The sequence below is a fragment of the Pseudopipra pipra genome, chromosome 1, assembly GCF_036250125.1.
Source record: "Pseudopipra pipra isolate bDixPip1 chromosome 1, bDixPip1.hap1, whole genome shotgun sequence".
NCBI classification, from domain to species: Eukaryota; Metazoa; Chordata; class Aves; order Passeriformes; family Pipridae; genus Pseudopipra; species Pseudopipra pipra.
In genome coordinates this window covers 19,383,512-19,403,595 of record NC_087549.1, presented here as the reverse complement: position 1 = coordinate 19,403,595, position 20,084 = coordinate 19,383,512, and the positions used below count along the sequence as shown (strand labels likewise).

The window sequence follows — 20,084 nt, the reverse complement described above, 5'->3', positions numbered from 1 at the left end:
TGTCTACACCAGTAAATTGAAGAAAAATATAATCAGTTCTAAAATAAATATAAAAAAATAGTCTTTTTGAGACTGAAAAGTAGTCAGTGGCTGAACAAAAAGAGTAAACAATGGAAAGAAAATAAATTCTGTAAGGAAATAAACTCCTTTGTGCAAAACAAATGTTGGCTGCTAAAATAGCATTAAGTAAGGGGAAAGAGAAGAAAAAAAAATCTTGACAGATGTGTTTTGTTACCAGCTCTTCTGCTAAGCTTCCTTTTGGCTTTTTAAAGTTGCAGTGTCTCCAACACCAAATGGATTGTCTTGGTTGCCCATTTCAGTCTGACCTTGATGCTCAACTGAGCCTGGGATAGACTTCACAGAATCTCAGAATATACTGAGTTGGAAGAGACCCTCTAGGATCATCAGCTCTGACTCCTGGCCCGGCACAGGACCAAGAGTCATATCATGTGCCTGAGAATATCATCCAAATGCTTCTTGAACTCTTTCAGGCTTAGTGCTGTGACCACTTCCCTGGGGAGCCTGTTCCAGGGCCCCTCCACCCTCTGGTTGAAGAACCTTTTTCTAATATCTAACCTAAACCTCCCCTGACACAACTTTAGGCCATTTCCTCAGGTCCTGTCACTGGTCACCACAGAGAAGAGATCAATGCCTGCCCCTCTTCTTCCCCTCACGAGGATTCTGAAATCAACAGTAATGTGCCATTTGTTGGTTTCACAGGCAGATTGGAGTAGTAGGGGGAACAGGAGAAATCAGTGTGGTGGTATTTCAGGTGTGTAATGCATGCAGTTGGCAGTTGGTAAATAATAGAAAATATCAATAAAAATAATTAAGAATACTTCTAGATGCAAAGCAAAGTTTTCCTTAATGTAAATTCTACACATTTTATCTACTCTATTTGCACAAGACATGCATTAATTCATGAAAACTTGATTATGAAAAATACGTAACTCCGTATTTCATGAAACACTGAAGAAGCAAGTTAATGAAAAGTTATCTTCTAATGTATATTTTCAGATCTTTCCTCATCTCCCAAATATTTAATTACTGTGTGCTATAGTTTGTGTATCTTAGCTGTGGTTTTGTCCTTTTGCTTTTCATCCCAGTCTTTTACTTAACTTTCTCCTCTTTTAATTCTATAGTTTAATTTGTTTGATATTCTGGTTGGTTACATTGATTGGAAGAATGTTCAAATTTACAGGTTAACACCAGGTTGGCATATATTATAACCTGAAAAAACTTTTAATATTTTGGAGCTAGAATTTCCATGATCGGACTCAATCTAAAAGAATTATTTCTAAATTTTGTTGTTGTTGTTGTTCTGATTTAGTCCATATGACTTTATTATTTACAGTGGAAGAAAAATATTTCCTTTAGTATAAAAGTTCTTTGCAAAGAACATTTGAAGACCTTTCTGTGGTGGTTATACAGCTTGAGTTAAAAAACAAGAACTGCCCTTGCTGTGAAGCACTTTCCAACATTTTCAAGGAAACTGGAGTTGATCTTACCAGGTTTGAACTTTGAAAAACTTTCCTGTGTGTCTCTCATTAAATTTGTTGTAGCTTTAAGTAGCTATGAAGGTAGAAATAGGAAGGTAAAAATATCCAATAGGTTCTTCAGTCCACCCAAAGAAAGCAGAGCTCTGTTTGATCACTACAAAGTAACTGTACAAATGCTAATTCAAAGTAGGCTAGTTGGTTAAAAACAAATAATTGCTAAAACTGCTTAGCAAGAACTTGATGGCTTTTTCAGCCCGTGAGTATTTAGGACTGTCTTATGAAAGGTAGCTTCAGATTGAACTGAAGCATGAGAACTTCAAATGCTTGGGCACAATTATACAGTGTATTTAACACAAAAAAACCTAAACTAGATATAGGTTTTGTATTCAAGTTTTATTTTAGACACTGAAAGTGCCTCTGAATATACTGGACTGTGTTTTTAGCACTACAGATGCACTGAACTATATTTTTGTAATCGAAGTCTGGAGTGAATATAGTATTGTGTTTGTGTGAGAAGTAGTTTATCAGGCTTGTATACTTCAGATTTGAAAAACTGTTTGTTTTATGAATGCAAGGAAGAATGTTTAATACAAGCCATTACATGTGCACATGAAGTTAATACTTTATAATGTTTGTATATAATCATGTACTTGAAAACTCTGGGTCACAATCTTATCTGGTATAAATATAGCTCCAGTGATAACATATGAGAATCTGGCATGGTTTGTTTTAATCACATTTCTTTACCTATGTTGCTAATTACAGCTTTCGTTATCATGAGTGGGGAAAAAATTACAAGTTACTGCTTAACTGATGTGCTTTTTGCTCCTTCTTGTTTGTTAAATAAACAAACAGTCTGATTTTTCAGATTCTAAAGTACACCATATTTGTTTTTTAGTCCTGTCACTTTTCCATTTATAAAATGGGACACCATTTTATAAAAAGTTTGCTTCAAACCATAATTCAGTCCTATTTGACTGATGTAGTTGTGTAGATTTGATTTTTTTTCCATTTATCTTAGTGTATTCCTATACAATAGTTTCTTGGATAGATTAGTCTTAAAAAAAAATACAAATGCAGTAAAACAGCGACCTGGATAAGCTCTTAGAGATGTCACTTAACATTACTGTAGCCAGATTATTTTCTGTTAATATGTAAACACCTCATCTTCAATGTAATTTTTTGTGGTGGTTATTTCAAAGTATTTTTGCACAGACTTTGCCTAGAATATTTGTTTACCTGGAAGAACTGCAGTTTCAACAAGGAGCCTTAAAATTGTCATCTCTAAAAATTTAACCTTTTCATAATTTTCTGTGTATCCTGTATATAAACTTGTACTGGGTAGTAACTGAAGGCAGACAGACACTTTCAGGTATTTCTGGATGATGAAAATTCTAAAATTCATAAGAAATGTTACATTTCTTTAAATAAAGCTTGATAGGGAGAAAACTATTGTAGGGATTTGATGCTACATTATGACTTTAAGGAAAAATTCCTTAAATGCTGAAATACCACAGATTAGCTTTCCATTAGTGTGTAAAAACAGAATGTTTAGTGGACCATACTTTTGTTCTGAGTGTCATTAGGCTGCAAATGCCTAAGAAACATTTAGGTGTCAATTCAAGAAAACTCATAACTGAAAGCATATGTTCCTGAGAGGAAACAAGCTGATTTCTTTTTCTCATTTGTGCATGCAAACTTAATGACTTTTTGTGCTTTGGTTTACAGAATTAGGTGCAAGTTGTGATTCTGTTTTTTAAGCATATGGAGTAAACACTGTTTTCCCAGATTCGTCTCTCTGTGGAACTGGAAGGACTGAATATTCAGGGCTTGAGTCCCTGAGAACTGACAGATGTTTACGTGCCCAGTATTTTTATTCCCCTCTGTTTATAAACGTGCATATCTTTTCACTTAGGCATGTAAGCATTGTTTGGATATTGTAGGAGCTCTGCTTAGAAGTTACTGTTGAAATATGTCAATACTGTATTTCTTTGATGGTTTTTTCAGGTAATGAAGAAGGCATCCAGGAGGCAGCAGAACCTGATGGCGATGCAAGGTCAGAGAAACCAGGGCAGCTTGCTGTGGAGACTGAAGATTGGGATGGGCCAGGTAGGGAAAAACAACGGAAAGCCAAGAGAAATTTCTTAAACTAGATTCCAATATTTGCTATTTTTATTATTTTAGTAGATAGTTATGCTTTGCATTGATTTTTAATGAACTATTTCTTTTATGATTCTTTGGACTCCAGGATATTGACAGGTAAGTACTAAGATGACTTTCTTGAGTGAAAAAATGGTTTTGGTTAAACCATTTTGTAAATTGTTCAACATAAAATGCCTTGTGTACCTACTTGATGTAAAGATGTTCTTGCTGCTTAGAATTTTGGGATCAAAATTTATCGGTAAGTTCTTACTTCCATGGTTGAATTAAGGGAGAAGCTTTTCTGCTCTGTTTTCTGATGCCAGAAGACTAGCAAGCGCCTGGGTCTCTTCTCAACCTTTGTGCCAACATTTAGCAGTGTACTGAGCTTACCAAATAGGTAAGCTACTGACATTGTCAAGGACTTTTTTTTACCTATTTTAGCCTGATAGAAATCATTGAGCACACCTGGTCATTGATTTCATGGAAAGAGAAATTCAGATTGCAACTTCAATTAAGTATTAGAACTTCACATAAAAACAGTACTTCTGCTGTATAAGTGAAGTACTTCTACTGTATAAGTGAAGGTGGTGCGAGCATAACATTGCTAAGATATAAGATGTAATGATAACATTGCAATATTTCAAGTATCTGTTCAATATAAGAATGTAAAACCTCAGCTGTACCGTAAAAGTACCTAAGGCACAGGGGTAAGTTGTATTTTTCAATTAGGCAGTTCTGCAGCTGAATTCAACACAATGTGTTTATGGGTATGCATTTGGAAATAGGCCTTAAAAATCCATTATATTAACCATAGTCAAATAGTACTGTTAGAAAATGTACATCTAAAGCCAAACATGGTCTAGCAATATGTCTTATGGAAATTTTCCCTAAAAAGAATGAGCATATCAGAAAACAGTTCCAGAAGCGCTCCATCAATAATTTATAATGCAATAATAATATTTCATTAGAAAAATACCTATATTTCCATCACATTTTCATCCTTGCTTGATTTTACAAATTAATGTATGCTCTTCAGGAAGAGAAGAACTAAACTAATGCTAATTTTCTGAAACCAGTAGCTGAAAAATACAATGCAAACAAAAAAGAAGACATAGTATATCTAATTAAATATTTTTAATGATAATACACGAAGAAGTTGATATTCTATATAAACACTATGGTGCTATATAAAAACAAGATTTACTACTATAATACACTACCGTACATTTAAAATAATGCAAAATATGTATTTGGATGCAGCAGAATGGCCTTTTCCAGCTTCATAGTAGATTTAAAAGCTATCAGTATTCTCCATATGACTTGTTTTCGATTTCGTTATAAATAAACTCTTTCTGAAATTTGTAATTTTTTGTTGCATTTTTGGTTTTAGTGTATTTAAACATAGTTGAATATGCTTTTTATGGGCTGTCACTGCTTTTTATATGAGCTACCTTATACAGAAGTTTCTGAGTTCTTTTATGACACTACGGAGTAAAACGAGATTTTTTTTTATTCTTTTGGGAAAAAAAACAGCAGGATGTGTGTACATCTTGTAATATTTATTGATAGCTTTGACATGTGATAAAATGGAAATCAAAGCTGAATGTGGAAAAATTCCTTTTGACTTTTGAAACCTGGTGACCAAAACCAGTCATTCTCTACAAGGGTATTTAAACATGTGAGAAAAGGAATGGATACATACCACATCCCATACTCTCCATCATACATGAAATTTAGTTGGTTATTTATTCATATGGAAAAAGAAGTGATCAACAGAAGATCATTTTCAACCATGCAGTACAAAGATGACATCTTTCAGTTCTTTGAAAAGAAAAAAAGCAAAGCATGAAATATTTTGCTTATTTTGGAGCATATTTTAGCACAACACAAAAAGAACCATTGAAAATTTTGCTTCATCAAATTTTTCAACTGGCAATAGAGGCTTTACCTCAAAGAGCAGATGATGATACATTCTTTGTTATCTGAGCTGTCTCTGGTCTCCTTACCATCTCCACTGACTGTGTTCTGCATGATACAAGTTGCTGTCAACTGATAATGTGAACTGTGACAACTCAAGAATTTATATAAATAGTAGAGCCGTTTTGTTATTTTAATATTTTGTGTCTTTTTTTAGCGCTAAGGGAACATATTGTGATTTTCAGAGCCACTGCTTACCAGGAACTGAAGTTCTGTGGGTTATCCATTAGCAGTAACTTACATGCGGATGAGTCAAAGTTAAGCTTCTGGCATTAATTAGTTTTATTTTGTTTGAAAATTTGCATTGTTAAGTGGTTCACATGCATTCTCAAGTCTTTGTAATTAGAATGTTTTTATGAAGAAAAATCTAAAGTTAAGAGTTTCTACTGAAGCAGTCTTTCAGATCACAGAGTTTTATGACCTTCACTGACCATCAAGGAATTGCAGAGATAATGCCTACTCTGTGTAGTCACTTTGAGTGTTACCTGAATGTTTTTCAACTATCCTCAGTTTTCATTGTTCTTGGCCTCAATTTTTAAAAAGTCTTTTCATTGAAAAGGCTACTCTGAAATAACGGAAACTGAGATCAATAGGCTGTATACTAACACACACTGATCCTTTTTCCAAAATAGCTGACAGCAGAAGTCTGAGGAACAGTAAGAGCAAAGCAAGGCTGAACTTAAGTATGTTTTATGGAAAAAGACTTAGTTTTTAAACATGGAAGCAGAGATAATTTTACAGCCTTATATATGCTGTTTGCCTTGATACATGGAAATCTATGGTTCTATAGCCTTTGTATTATTGCTGAGATATCAACGCGAGTGAGGCTGGTGATCAGTGCTTTAATACATAACGAAGAGAGAGTGAATCTCCTATATGTCTTCTATACAGATCATCCATCACATTAGAGAATAGGATCATTCTGGTTTTTACTGGATATGTGTTCCATGCTTTCATATCAAAACATTCATAAAATTTCTGGAAATTATGGATACTAGGCACCTCAACTAAAATATTGTCGAAGGCAATATAAGGAAATTATGTGTTATATGCCATCTTGAAAGAAAAAGAAAAATTGTTTAGAGATTTAGAAATGAGTGCATGTTTATCATCTAGTAATCATGCCTGTATTGGTGGATAGAAATTCAGTCCTTCATACTTATCATCTTAAAACACAGCAAATATGAACTGTAACGAAAGGAGAAAAGGTTTGAATTAAGATTATGAATTATAACTTGAAAGTTTCTAAGAACAATTTTTAGACTTTCCAAAAGCCATAATAAAAGTGAATGTTGACTTCATCCAGAAGAGAATTTAAAAAAAAAACCAACAAAACAGAAATATCCAAGTTTAAAATAAATGGGAAAACAGTGGATGTAACCAGATGCTAGAACTGTAATACCAAGTTAAAAAAAGTATAAAAAAGAGGAAAACAAACTAAAAGTCCATCATCAGCTTCATTAATAACAGTAAGATGATATTTTAAAATATGGTACAAAAAAATAATTCAAAAATTGTAGAAAATTGGTATTGATCTGTTAGAAGTCCAGACTCTTAATAGTTATAAAGTAATTTTAATATTCCTAGTCTGCTTAAAACATATTTGTGCTGAAAAACTTATTTGACTGTTGGTGATGACTGTACCTCTGTACTATCTAATTTAAGCAGTCTGATAGTTTGAATTTAACTTTTTTTAGGGGCTAGATGATCCATTGCCCTATGGTCAACTACAGTTTTAAAAAAATTTTGATATTTCTCAAATAAGTTCAAAATCAGTAAAGGTTGGTCTGGATAATGACAGACCACATGACAGTGGTCCCACTGGAAATAAGGGGATAAGTGACGTAAGACCCTTTTATTAAGAGACAACCAGTAAGAATGCCAACCTGTGCAGGTTAGTGGAAAAAAAAATATATCTTCTAAACCCAACATAATAATCTCAGCTAAAGTATATTTAGTTGTTTGCAATATGTTTAAAATCCTAAGAAAATGCTGAATAATGGATATGTATTGCTATTGACAAACCTGAATACCTTGACATGTTAGCTCTAGAAAAATTTAAGTTCCTGTATAATTAAATATGAAGTCATGTGCTTCATATTAATAAATGTTTTCATAGAATCCTTAAGGTTGGAAAATACCTGAAGATCATCGAGTCCAACCACTTTACTACAGAGCAGTGTGTCCAAAAAAGTCTTGAGATTTAGTGAACCAGGGCTGAGCCCAAACGGTAGGGTTGTGGCTAACGGGTCTGTTTGGGTTCTCAAATTACCTTGCTTGTCTTGTCAGCAGCCTCGTTTGATGGTGAAACAGGGTTCTGTCTCCTACAGTCACGCGATAAGAACGATGTTAAAATTTGGAACAGGTTTAGAGAAGAGCCACTAGAATGTTGAAAGGACTGGTATTATGAAGAAGTCTACATCCTTTTCCTATTTATTTTATCAAAGATATATTAATGTTATATTAAAGGACAACCTGATTATGAACTCCTTTAAATTCAGAGTGAAAATCTGATAACAGTGGACACCTCTTTCTAGCAAAATATCAGAAGGTTAAATTGATGTTGAAGCACCACAATTTGAAACACAATGAATGGATTTTAGTGCTTAAAGTCATTATTGAAGCATTTTATAAAAAGTCATTTATCTGTCATTATTCAAATTCAGGATGAAATACTTTCCTAAAGAACATGATCCAGTTCTGTGGCAAACACTGGACTTTTAAAATGAGATAGATTCCACTAGGGCAGAGGATAGACTGGCTGACCATGATAATTCCTTTTAACTCCAATGAAATTAATAAATTAATATACTATATGTATTACTTTTATAAATATTGTACCATTTGGATGCATTTATAATGAATAAATATTAACAGTCCTCATAAGTAACTCCCAATTTTTATTATTAAGAATGATAACTTCTCTGTGCTCTTCTCATTATGCTGTAGTGATGATAACTTCTCTGTGCTCTTCTCATTATGCTGTAGTGATGAAATAAAACAATACAGTAGAAGACAACCTGTACCTATTCTGTAATATATAAGGGAAAGTTCTTTTGCTGTAGACACATGGGACACAATTTTCTAGTTCTGACTAAGCCAAAAAGCTTTTCCAGATGCACTCCACCGTCCTGTGTGCTGAATTCTTTTGACGTTCTTCCCACAGTTCCAATAACCAGAGTGTTTCAGCCATCACTGAATCTGTATCTGGCTTTTAAGACAGAGAAATATTGTCTGTGTTAGCAATTGAGGAACTGAGTATAGGGCATTGACAAAGGTGGAATTAGTGCTACTCAGAGAAGTCTTGGTCCTAAGGAAGAACTGGATCTCTCTCTTCTTAATTCATGTGTGCTATACTAGATTGTCTTTATTCCTTATCTGAGCTCTTAATTTTATAGTCATACAGGAGCACAGCTTTCTTACAGAATTGTGCTGATTTTGTGAGTTGGATAGCTTGAAAGTCAGTCTCAGAAGTATCTGAGTTATTCTTGGAAAGTGAGAAGATGTGATTTATCCACATGTCCAAAAATGGAAAAAAAACAAACAAACAACAAAACCCCACAAAAACAAAGACAAAACCAACCAAAACAAACAAAAAACCCCTATGCAGTAGAAAATAAGACCCCAAACTCTCTTTGTCAGTTCATGGTAATTTTTATGTATTGTTTACATTCATCTCCACATAAAGGGAAAGTTTCCCATTTGTAAAATTCTGCCTCCAGTAAATCAACAGAACTGCTATTGGTTATAGTAAAGCAGTATGAAGTTCCAATTCATGTTCCATCACAGAAGACACATCATAACTCGTATACATGTATCAGAGAACTGTTGAAAAAAGCAACAAGGGTAGTTAAATATAGCACAGTATAGTTTCTTTAAATTACTATTACAGATTGATGTTTTTCTTAAAAATTTATCAGAAAATTTAAGCAAAATAGTAAACAGGAAACTAAAGAGCACTTTAAAATAATTATACATTGAGCTATGCTACTATTAATGTTTAATAAAATGTAGAAACAAGGTTTCATGTGAATTCTGGTGTATTGCTTTAGTGAGTTGTAGATCAGAAAGGTTCTAGTACACATTGGACATGCCAGTTTCACATTTTTACCTTCTATAAAAGGTATTTTGAAAAGCTTTTCTGAATAGTTTCCCTGTAACCATTCATGAGAATAACTGCAAGTATATATTGATTTTGGGGTTTACTCTGCATTAGTAGTAATACAATGAACAGTCTGGGTTACAAAGCAAAACTGTGTGGTATAGAATGAAATGGTTGGTAGACTGCTGCAAGATGGAAACAGACATTAATGATAGTCTTTTTTTTCCCCTTTTTCTTTTTTTTTTCTTTCCTTTTTTTTTTTTTTTCCCTTTCTTTTTTTTTTTTAAACTGGTCCTAAGAAGGACTTGGAGATTACTGTCCTGATTTTGTTTCTTTTTTGATTGGGGAAATGTGGTAGATATAAGATCTTGGAAATGCTATTTGATGTAAATTAACAAAAATCCATGAAACATAGTTAACCATAGATATAGTCTGACAGTAAGAAGAATATTGTGAAGAAGCAGAGGAAATCATAGAACGACTGTGTGTTACTCTGACAGTGAATCGGTATTATCTCTGCTATCAGATAATGCAGTTATCATTAATTTTCACATTTGCATTTCAATCTTTGGAAGGAAATGACTCTTGCCGGATGAAGATAAGAGCTCTGTACCACTATAATGAACCATCATTTTATCCCGATGCTTTGTATCCATATGAAAATGAGGCTGGGTGGTGTGGTATGTGAGGAGGGGGTGGGGGGGTCATAGAAACATTATAACAAAGTGTCAAAAATCACTACAGACTTTTGGAGCCCTTAATGAAACAAGAGGCAGTCTAAATAAATCTTCTGTAGTGAAGTGGGTATTGGATTAAAAGCAGAGAGCTGGGCTCCCAGGCTCCAGGGGTTGGAAAGGAACCTTGTAGAAGCAGGGGAGGATTTCTGTGGACTTGATCTGTCCATCACGAGTTTGGAACTAGGAGGAGGCCAGGTGGACACAGAATAACAAAAATAAGGGCCTAGGAGTCATCAAGTTAACCCTGTCAGTCTAGGTCTTATTTTGACACTTGAATTCTGTTAAGGGAGGTTTAGTACATGCTAGTGGACCACTGTCTTCATGGTTTGGCCCTGTATGAGCCTGAAGGGTGAGAATGTGAGAGCAACTGGATGAATTCACATGGAAGTAGCAACCAAACCTTTGCTGTCATCTTTCCCATGACAAGTTTTGACTTTCGTAGGAAGGAAGTTGTTCCATGACCTACTGAGCGTGTGGAATAGATGGGGAGAATTTTCACCCCTGACAAAATGAAATTATGCCCATTAGCCAGAAATAGTGGTCACCAAAGCTTTAAGAGAAAAATGATGTGTAAAACAGTTCCTCTAAAGTCATATGAACAGGCAGTAATAAATTTTGAAAAGTAAGAAATACTTCCTGTCATGATGACACTTGTTATGGTGACTTCTGTAGCATCCCTTTCATGATTCGAGGTGCAAATATGGTAGAATTCTGTAAACCTGGAGATATGTGTTGCCTCATCTGACTTGCAACTTAAAATATCAAAAAGAGTGAGTTCATCACTGAATACTGGAGCCCTTGTCAAGCATTTCAACTGTTTTGTCAGTTGGGATGCCATTTCCTTATCATTATATCCCACAGTTAACATATACATGTGAATTTAAATTTAATTTCAAAATCAGTTGCTATAGAAATGAGCCTAGTTTAGAAGTAGCATTTTCTTGTATATGCATTTCACATGTGGAGAACTTTATTTAAACAATTAGCCTTTTAAAATATTTTCAAATGCAAAACATTTTTATGCAAGTCAGAATGCTTTGAAAAAGTGAAACTATCTAGAACCTTCAAGTCTATTAGCTTTTCATTTGATGGTATTCATTTACTCTTTTTGGTCCTTATTTACTCATCAAATGTTTATGTGACATAGTAAGGCTTTTAATTTTCATTGTGTTAGGTGTAAATTGTTCTTTGGAAACAATCTTGATCTGCAAGTGGGCAAGTTTCTAGACTAGTGTTGTGGTTTAGGAGCAGTACTCCCTAATTGAATGACCCCTCTCCCTTTGCTCACTCCCCTCTCCCCTCTGACAGGCAATACAAAAGACAGAGATAAAAACGCTTTACTGGAAACAGCAATGAGATAAGAAAATGAACAGTCACAGCAGCCATCCTAATAACAACAGTGTAAAAAAGAGAGGATGTTTTACAAGCAAAATGCTCATTGATGCAATGTGACCCCGAGGCAAAGAAGAAAATGGCTGGTGGACCCTTCATGTGCCACCTTTTCTTCCTGTCCACAAGCCAGGCCCCTCCTTCTTGGAAGTGAAAATCCCTTCCTTCCACCCCCCCACCCGTGATGATTTGGCTAGTATGGAATAACAACCTAGACACACCATTATGGCTCCAGGCTCTGCCCCCTCACAGATATTGCAAAAACTTAAGCCTGTTCTTGTCCACAACCAGGAAAACTAGGTAGACTTGAAATTGATCCGGTATCTTCCTGAATTCTTTTGTACTTGGGTATGTCCAGCATGAAGCAGGAACATTGGCCTGACTTGTAAAAGGCATTGACCTCCACGTGAAAGGTGATAGACATTAGAAATGTATTCTATTCTGATTGGCATTTATGTTTCAAGCACAAAAGACTTCTTGTTCACTGAAAAAAGTTGATAGCTGGGAAAGGCATGTGCAAGGGAAGAATGATCAGATTCACTAGGTACTTCGCTTTGGACATGATACTCTATATAGTGGATATTATGTAAAGTACAAATCCCCGTAGGTCACAGTGAAGGACTCCTAGTCTGTGAAATTCTGCGGGGAATCAATGAACATCTGCATTACAATACATTGTTTCTTGTAGTTTCATGCACCGAGGGACCTGCAGAGGCTGGCAGAAAGCTTTGCACTTTTCAGCTGTCTCCATTGGAGTTTGGTCATAAAGGCAATATAACACCCTGGTAATTGCAAAGGACTGGGAAACAATGTCTGGTTTTGGAAACAGATGGGGTGAGAATCAAAAGGGACATGTAATTGGTCCACAACTATTTTTTTCTTTGTTGTGTTTTTCCCATAAATTCAGCTAAGATTATTGCATGCAGAATACTGCATAGCAACACCAGCTTGAACAATTGAAAGACGGATGTGTTAATATATTGGACTGTATGCACAACGTGGTGTTATTTAATGTGCAAAGCTGTAGTCCCGTAGTTGGATACAAACACCTAATGAGAGATGCCAGTGACTTTATTTCTTAAATTGACAGGTTTCAGTTGGTTTGAGTGATGAATCCTGTGTTCAGCATATCATTAAAGAAAATATTTTGATTTTCAAAGTACATTTGCATCCTAACCCTTCAAAAATGTTTTATTTACTCTCTCTTAAAACATCATAACATAAAAGTTGGAATAATACAAAAAAAAAACAACAAAAAATTGTCACCAAGAAACATTCATTGTATCTCCATTCAAGATAACTAACTTTTGCTAAGAGTAAAATTAATGTGACACATGATACTAGTATTTACACAATTCAGAAGGGTTCAGAGTCAGAAAAAGAAACAGGACATTGTGGTCATGGAGCTGCAGTTGAGTCCTAAGGGCAAAAGTCCTCTCTCGCTTCTGACCTTGACTTTCTCAGTGTCTGTGTTTAGCTCAGTGAGACCAGTTTAGCACACATTTGGGTTTAGGTTTAATGGCCACATTTCATTTTTCAGGGTTCTTTACCATTGCATGCTTGAAAGTAGGATATGGATAGAATAGGGTTCTTATTTTCTCTCCTTGATTTAGGTATGTGTAAATGATCTTTGTAAAGTGCAATAATGGTCATCACACAAAAATGCTACAATAAACTCTTTCATGCAATCACTCAGCACGTATTCACCAACATGGCACAAGTAAGCATGGTTGTCTTAATAGTGTCAGACCTCATTTTTATCTCATTACAAAATGTGTAGTTCTTTAAACATGTTCTAATGGAGTCTGTGAGAAACCCCAAAACCAAATATTCAGAATTATAGGCCAGAGTTAAAACTAGTAAGATATTTGGGTAGGCAGAAGTAATAATGATGAAAGCCTATGTTTGGAAAGCAGTAATTGTACAATGACCACTCTTCCCAGTTTTTCCTGCAGTCAGTTGATTACCTTAGACCTTCTAAAATAGCTGTATAGAGGACATTTGGTTCCCATCTCCTCTTCCCCCAATAATGTGCACTTTAATAATCAGATTTGATTCCAAAAACTATTTTTAATCTATAGCATATTAAATCATATTCATGGGGAAGATGCTTGCATATGCCTGTTTTGCCAATGTGGGCAGGCAGTCCAGTGAATACGTTGCATCTTTTATGATACATTAGAGAAAAAATGAATCGAATTGTCCCATCACACCTTACTCTTTCTCTTTGCTTCCCTTTGTCTTCCTCAGGACTGTTAGGCAATATATTCAAGCTGGAAACCTTGACAAGCCGTATTTGACTTCACAATATTTTTGTGGGTTAAAGATAGAAAAACTTTACAGTACTTTGCATAATTTTGTCTTAAGTGACTATTGCAGGATTACACATGGGCTTATTTTTTGTTATAAAACAATATCGTCTGATATATTTCAAAGATTGGGGGTAAAACTGTAAAAATCATTTTACTTGGAGAAAATACTTTGTTCAGGTCTGTGTTGGTCTGATTTCATGGCAATATAGTTGCATTGATTTTCAAGATGTTTCATCAGCATAAAACCACAACGATGGATTATTATGGATAATTTAGAGAGGTAATACAATGCATATACTAGGGACATAGTGTTCCAGAGCGTTGTGTGTATTCATTTTGGGCTGGGTGGTTCTTAAAAGAGACTGAATTTCAAATTACATCATTGTATGAAAAAAGCCCTTCATTAAGTTATCTGAAGTTTGATACTTACAGTGTAGTGCCAAAACTACTAATCAGTTCATAAATCTTTGGCTTGCATATATAAATAAATACAGCTTCCCATAAAACAAATTCAAGTATCTGGACAGCATTCATGATAAGCAACCACTGAGATTTTTCTTAAGATGACTATAGTCCAGTTTTAAAGGTTTCTGTAATACAACATTGTAAATGCTTTGTATTGTTTGTTACCATCTGATAAACTGTGTAAAATTTTAAACTTAATTTTCTTAATACTTCTAATATTTTGATTTCTGCTTTATCATTTTTATTGACTTTTTCTCAGAAAAAAACCCAAACCAAACCAAAACTTTTTTTCCGCTAAATTACAGAACTGCTTAGCATTTGATATTGACTGTTTTTCTAAGTTATGTATTGGATATCAACTTTTCACGGAAATTTTCTGTAAGAGGTACTCTCTAAATATGTGACTATTTCTAGCAGCCAAAAAGGGAAAAAACCTACCACAAAACAACATATATTTTGGTGTGTTGCATTCCGATAAGAGCTATCATTTAGTTTAATTACTGTATCTGGAACACTGTAACCATCAAATTTTCAGCATCTTCCAAGGAAATTATTTTCTGTCATCTATCTATTTTGATAGTTACTACTTATTCAGGTTTTTTTCTGTATTGTCACACTACAATGCGTGAATCATGTGAAATCAAAGAATGGTGTGATAAGGTAGTTGACAGGGATGTAGGACTTAAATGTGTGTGAGAGGACATCTTCAGGGGACACTGAAGAAGTGTCCTTGCGTACTGCTATGGTCCCTTTAAATATGTGCTGCAAAGCAATGGGCAGTCAGGAGCGTTGGAGTCTGTTCTAAATGATGCTTGAAGTAAGCTGCAGGTTTCTTTTATACTTTTCTGTAGGAATGCATCTGATTACAGGAAAGTCAATCTCCTTGGAATCTGCCTCTTGTCAATACATTCTGCAGTGTCATATGCATATTGACAAGCATGATGTAATAGATTAGTTGCTCAACTGATTCATTTGTCTCACATTGTTCAGTGTTCTACATACTGGGAAGCTCAGTCAAGAAATGAAATACACTAATAGTACAAAAAAACTGTGATCCTCCCTGCTAAAGAGCCTCTTGCCATCTGCTTGCTTTTTTTTCCTCATAAAAGAGACAAAAAATGGCTTGAATTTGTTAGAAAGCACATCGTATTAGTTTCACCATTTCTCAACTTCTGGGATCATTGCCCTGTAAAAATGCTATGTGTGTTTCCCAAAGCTTGGACATATCATGATGCTTATCTAAAGAGAAAAATGATATATTTTTAAAAGAAAAATGCTGACCTAGTTAGTGAGGCTGAAACCCTTCATTAATTAGAAGTCATAATTGCAATTACATGGTAAAATTAATTTATCACAAAAATAATCCTATCAGTTTTCCTTTTTGGAAAAATGGAACCAAATGATTTTAGCAGCCCATATTGCTTAAGGGTGATATTACAGTGATATTGGGTTAGAGTGAATAAAGTAATCAAGTTCTATTTTCAAGATCTGAAATTGTGAGACTGTGTCATAGATAGTTTATATATTATATGAGATTCACTTGAGTTGTAATTTTGTAATTACATGTAATATATAAAGCTCATATGCACAGATAAATCCATAAAAGGAAAATAGTGCGCTGAAATTTAAAGAGTGAATTGAAGATAACACAGCACATAATATATAGAAAAATTCGTGTAATATGGCAAGTATGCTACTGAGAATACCTTTTCTACTCTCAGGCTATTTAGACTACCTTGGTATTCAAATCTTAATGTACATTAAATGGAATTTAAGGAGGTCCACCTTGCTGGACCTCAGGCAGACTTAGCAAGTAGTGATCCTTGCGGATACCACTTTATGTATATATTTGCAAAGATGTTATAGCCATGAAATACAGTCCTTTGATGACATCATAACTGTGAAATATGACTTTATTTTGCTCACCAGCAGTCAGACCTTTGCTTTATCTATATTAAGCAGTCTGTATGCATAAATAAAGAATACCAAATACTGAAGCTGACTGCTGTAACCTAACATGGCCATCTTCAGTTGTACTCATCACTCTCTGTGATGCCCTATGGATGTCAGGGGACTATTTGTAGAGTAACTTGCTGTCAAATGTTACTAAGTTTAACATAGTCTTCTCTCCAGAAATGTGGTAATAAGTGTTGTGGTACTGTTAGACAGCTATGTGTCCAAATTCAGCAATTATTTATGCTTATTTAAATTTTAACAGTGGGCAGAAATTTATTATTTTATGTCAAGCTAGTCAAACTTGATCTTTAAATTTAAGGATCTCAAAATGCATCATTAATATTTCTTGTCCTGTTGAAGTAAATAGAAAAGTACACATTGATGTCAATGGAGTTAATACTTTGTCTGTTAATGGCTAGTTAATGTATGAATTTACACAATACTCACAATGCTCACAAATGTACTTACTTTTTAGGAGAAAGACTGTTAACCACAGTCACCAGGAGAGTGTTCATCTGCCTGCACTTTGTTATTAATGGGAGATAAGAATAAGTACACTTTTAAGTATTTGAAAATATCTTATGTCTCCAAGAAAAAGACTTAATAGAACATTGCAAGAAATCCATGCATAAATCTATCTGTCCAGACTAACCTGGCAATTGAAGATAGAAGCAGTAAGTCTTATTTTATTTTTTTTTTCTCTCCAGGTAGTAAAGAAAAAAAAATAATCTACTTTTAGAAGAATTCTTTTGGTCCTCTAGGCTACCATCTTGCAAAGTATTTATAAACTTTTAATTTAATGCGTGTGAGCATGCCACTAAACAAAGAACTACCTGCATGCATCAAGTTAAGCACATATGTATTTGTAGGACTGTGGCCTTAGGTCAGAAGCTCTTCCAAAAAGGAGCTGCCTTTATCACTGAGTACTTTCTACATACTCAGCAAACTGCTAGCTTGCATAAATTAAAAGGGTTGCAAATCAAAGCAATGCTAAAGGCTCCTTTTCACTCCTCTGGAAATGTAAAAGGGCCTTAAAGGTGGACTAAATCACTTCAGCAAGACCCAGAATTCTGAATACAATTAATAAGGACTTCAAATTGTAGCTTCTTCAGTTTTTGTTAATTACAGAACATTGGTTCATGGATTTGTTTGATTGTCTAACTTCCTATTTTGAAACATTTTTAATTAAAATGCTTATCTTAATATAGGATCTTTTGACTCATAGGTGCCTCTTAAAATGATTTTTTTTCTTTTGAGAAATAGGAGCTAAATCTTGAGGCTGCTGTTCATTTCACAGCCACTTCGTTGTCAGTGATGGGATATAACATATGTTAATTTTTCTAACTGATAATTCACTTGGATTCTGCAATCCTTCCTTTTTTTTTTTTTTTAATTTTAAAAACCCCGATTATATTTTATGGCTCTGATTACATATGTGGATACAGTCTTGTGGTGGCATAACACTCAAGAATCTTGATCTTGTTTTATTTTCTAGTGGTATGATTTACTATAACTATATATAGTAATATACCCCTATAAATAATTGAGAGAAGAGGATGCTTAAATGTTGCTCAGGGATAGAAAAGGATTGTGATGCATAATGTCCAAAATGTTCCTAAGGACAAATCTTTTCTTAAGGGAACTAGTTAATATTTTCTTTCTTTTTTACAGTTTTTTTTTTAATAAAAAGTGGCATAAATTTGACTAAAGGACTATCCTGAAATACTCTCTGTGAAGCATCAGTGGCTCTTAGTTTCTCCTGAAGATCAGTTGAATCTACTGTCTATTTTTTTAATTATTAGCAAATTCCAATGAATATTTTAGAATTTTGGCTGTTGCTCGATGATTTTCTCCAGCATCAGCTGATAAACTAAATCTTATCTTGGCAGTTAAGAGGAAAAAAAGAAAATATATCCTTTTAAAGCTCTTATTTTCTCAATATGATTTTCTTAAATGTGGAGCATCCTATTTGTATTTTTCATCAACTTTTTCCTTCAATTTTTCTTTTATACAGACACTTCCTACTCTTCACCTTTTGCCTTCCTTATGCAATATTTGTAGTAATGAAACCAGTCCATATATACTCATTTTTATTTACTTTATAAGTGTGTATTGTGAGAAAGAGGGCATGAGATTATTTATCTGAATAAATTTGCTTCATATGTGCCTAAGCTTCATATGTACCTAAGCTTATATGTGCTTTACTGTTGTTATAGTGGCCTAGTGGTGGTTCCCTGTTGTATTTGTCATCTCCACCTCCCTGCCTGCACTTGTTGTTCCCCTTCCTTCATCCCCACAGATGGTCACAGCACAGTAGCTGTCGAGGTGACAGTCCAGCAGTGCTTAGCAGAGCAGAAGTCTTTACACTTCAGTTGCTTAAAAACAATTCACAAAAAACGTGCAGCAAAAATGCAGTTTCCCCAATGTACTCGTACACGTGCTGAAGAAATGTCATTTTCCTTGTCAGTTTTTTTCCTCAATAAATAAAGCATTTTGTTGTTTCTTTTCCCTTTTGATCATTCATAATTTCTGATCATATCCTTTTATATTCTTGGTATGATTTTGTTCATGCTCTTCATTTTCACTCTGCTCTCTATTCATTCTCTTTCTGTTATTTATTTCCTTTGATTCTCTTAAAGTCCCTTTTCCATGTGGTGTGTGTCTTTCATGCATTATAATTATAAAATATTTCTGTTTTCTCTTCAAGCACTCCAAATTTATTTACCTGGCTATCTAAGTTTGGATACAGTGTTTCCTGCATCATTTGTCAAGGAGAGTATAGAGAGAAAGAAGCACACTGTTACTGCTCTTAACTTTGGTGTATTTTCAAGGAGTATCTGCTGGTGTTCATTTGATTATTTTTTTACTCAGCTATGTATATAGCACACACATAGGTATCATCAATTCAATGAAAACACCACAGAGAAAATGAATTTTATGAAATTGGGAGGAAGTTTGCAGCAAACAGTGGATTATATTGGTGTTATATAGCTATCTCATCAAAAGGTAGCAAATGCACAAGACCTTTTGCGCTTTTCAATTTGAAAGAAAATGATTTCATTAGAAAAAAAAAGAACCGTCACTCTGGATGTTGGAGAATGCCAGAGCCTGATGAAACCAGCTGAAGAGACAAACTGAGTGTACGGATGCAGATTAGCCTTCAGAAGATGAGGGTGTAAAAGGGATTTAATGGTAGGATGGATTATAGAAATCCTTGTAACAATGTTAAATAATTATAGTTCCAGCCGAGATCAAAGCAGTGCTGATTGAACCCCCTCAAGCTGTTAACACGGAGTATCTTGAAAAAAAAAAAAAAAAAGGAAAAAAACCCTCTGAGATTGGTCAGCCTGCGCTGACAGTGTCCTCTGATCTGAGGAAGTTCTGGCTGTATTGAAGGTACAATTTATGGGGGAGGGAAAAATAGAGAGAAGGATTTATGAGTCTGAGTAGCCTATTTAGGTGGGGGGATTGGGTTTTTTTAAGGGAGGAGGAAGGGGTTATTACA

The 20,084-nt window shown here is 34.5% G+C and overlaps 1 protein-coding gene across 5 annotated transcripts in view; it reads left to right on the top strand.

The window, feature by feature from the left end:
* Positions 1–20,084, top strand: part of ZFPM2 (zinc finger protein, FOG family member 2) — a 309,968-nt gene that overhangs the window by 72,374 nt on the left and 217,510 nt on the right. For all 5 annotated transcript variants that reach the window (XM_064646901.1, XM_064646870.1, XM_064646863.1 and 2 more), the window contains exon 3: positions 3,507–3,608. In XM_064646901.1, coding sequence (XP_064502971.1) covers positions 3,507–3,608 — 102 coding nt within the window. The remainder of the gene's footprint in view (positions 1–3,506; positions 3,609–20,084) is intronic.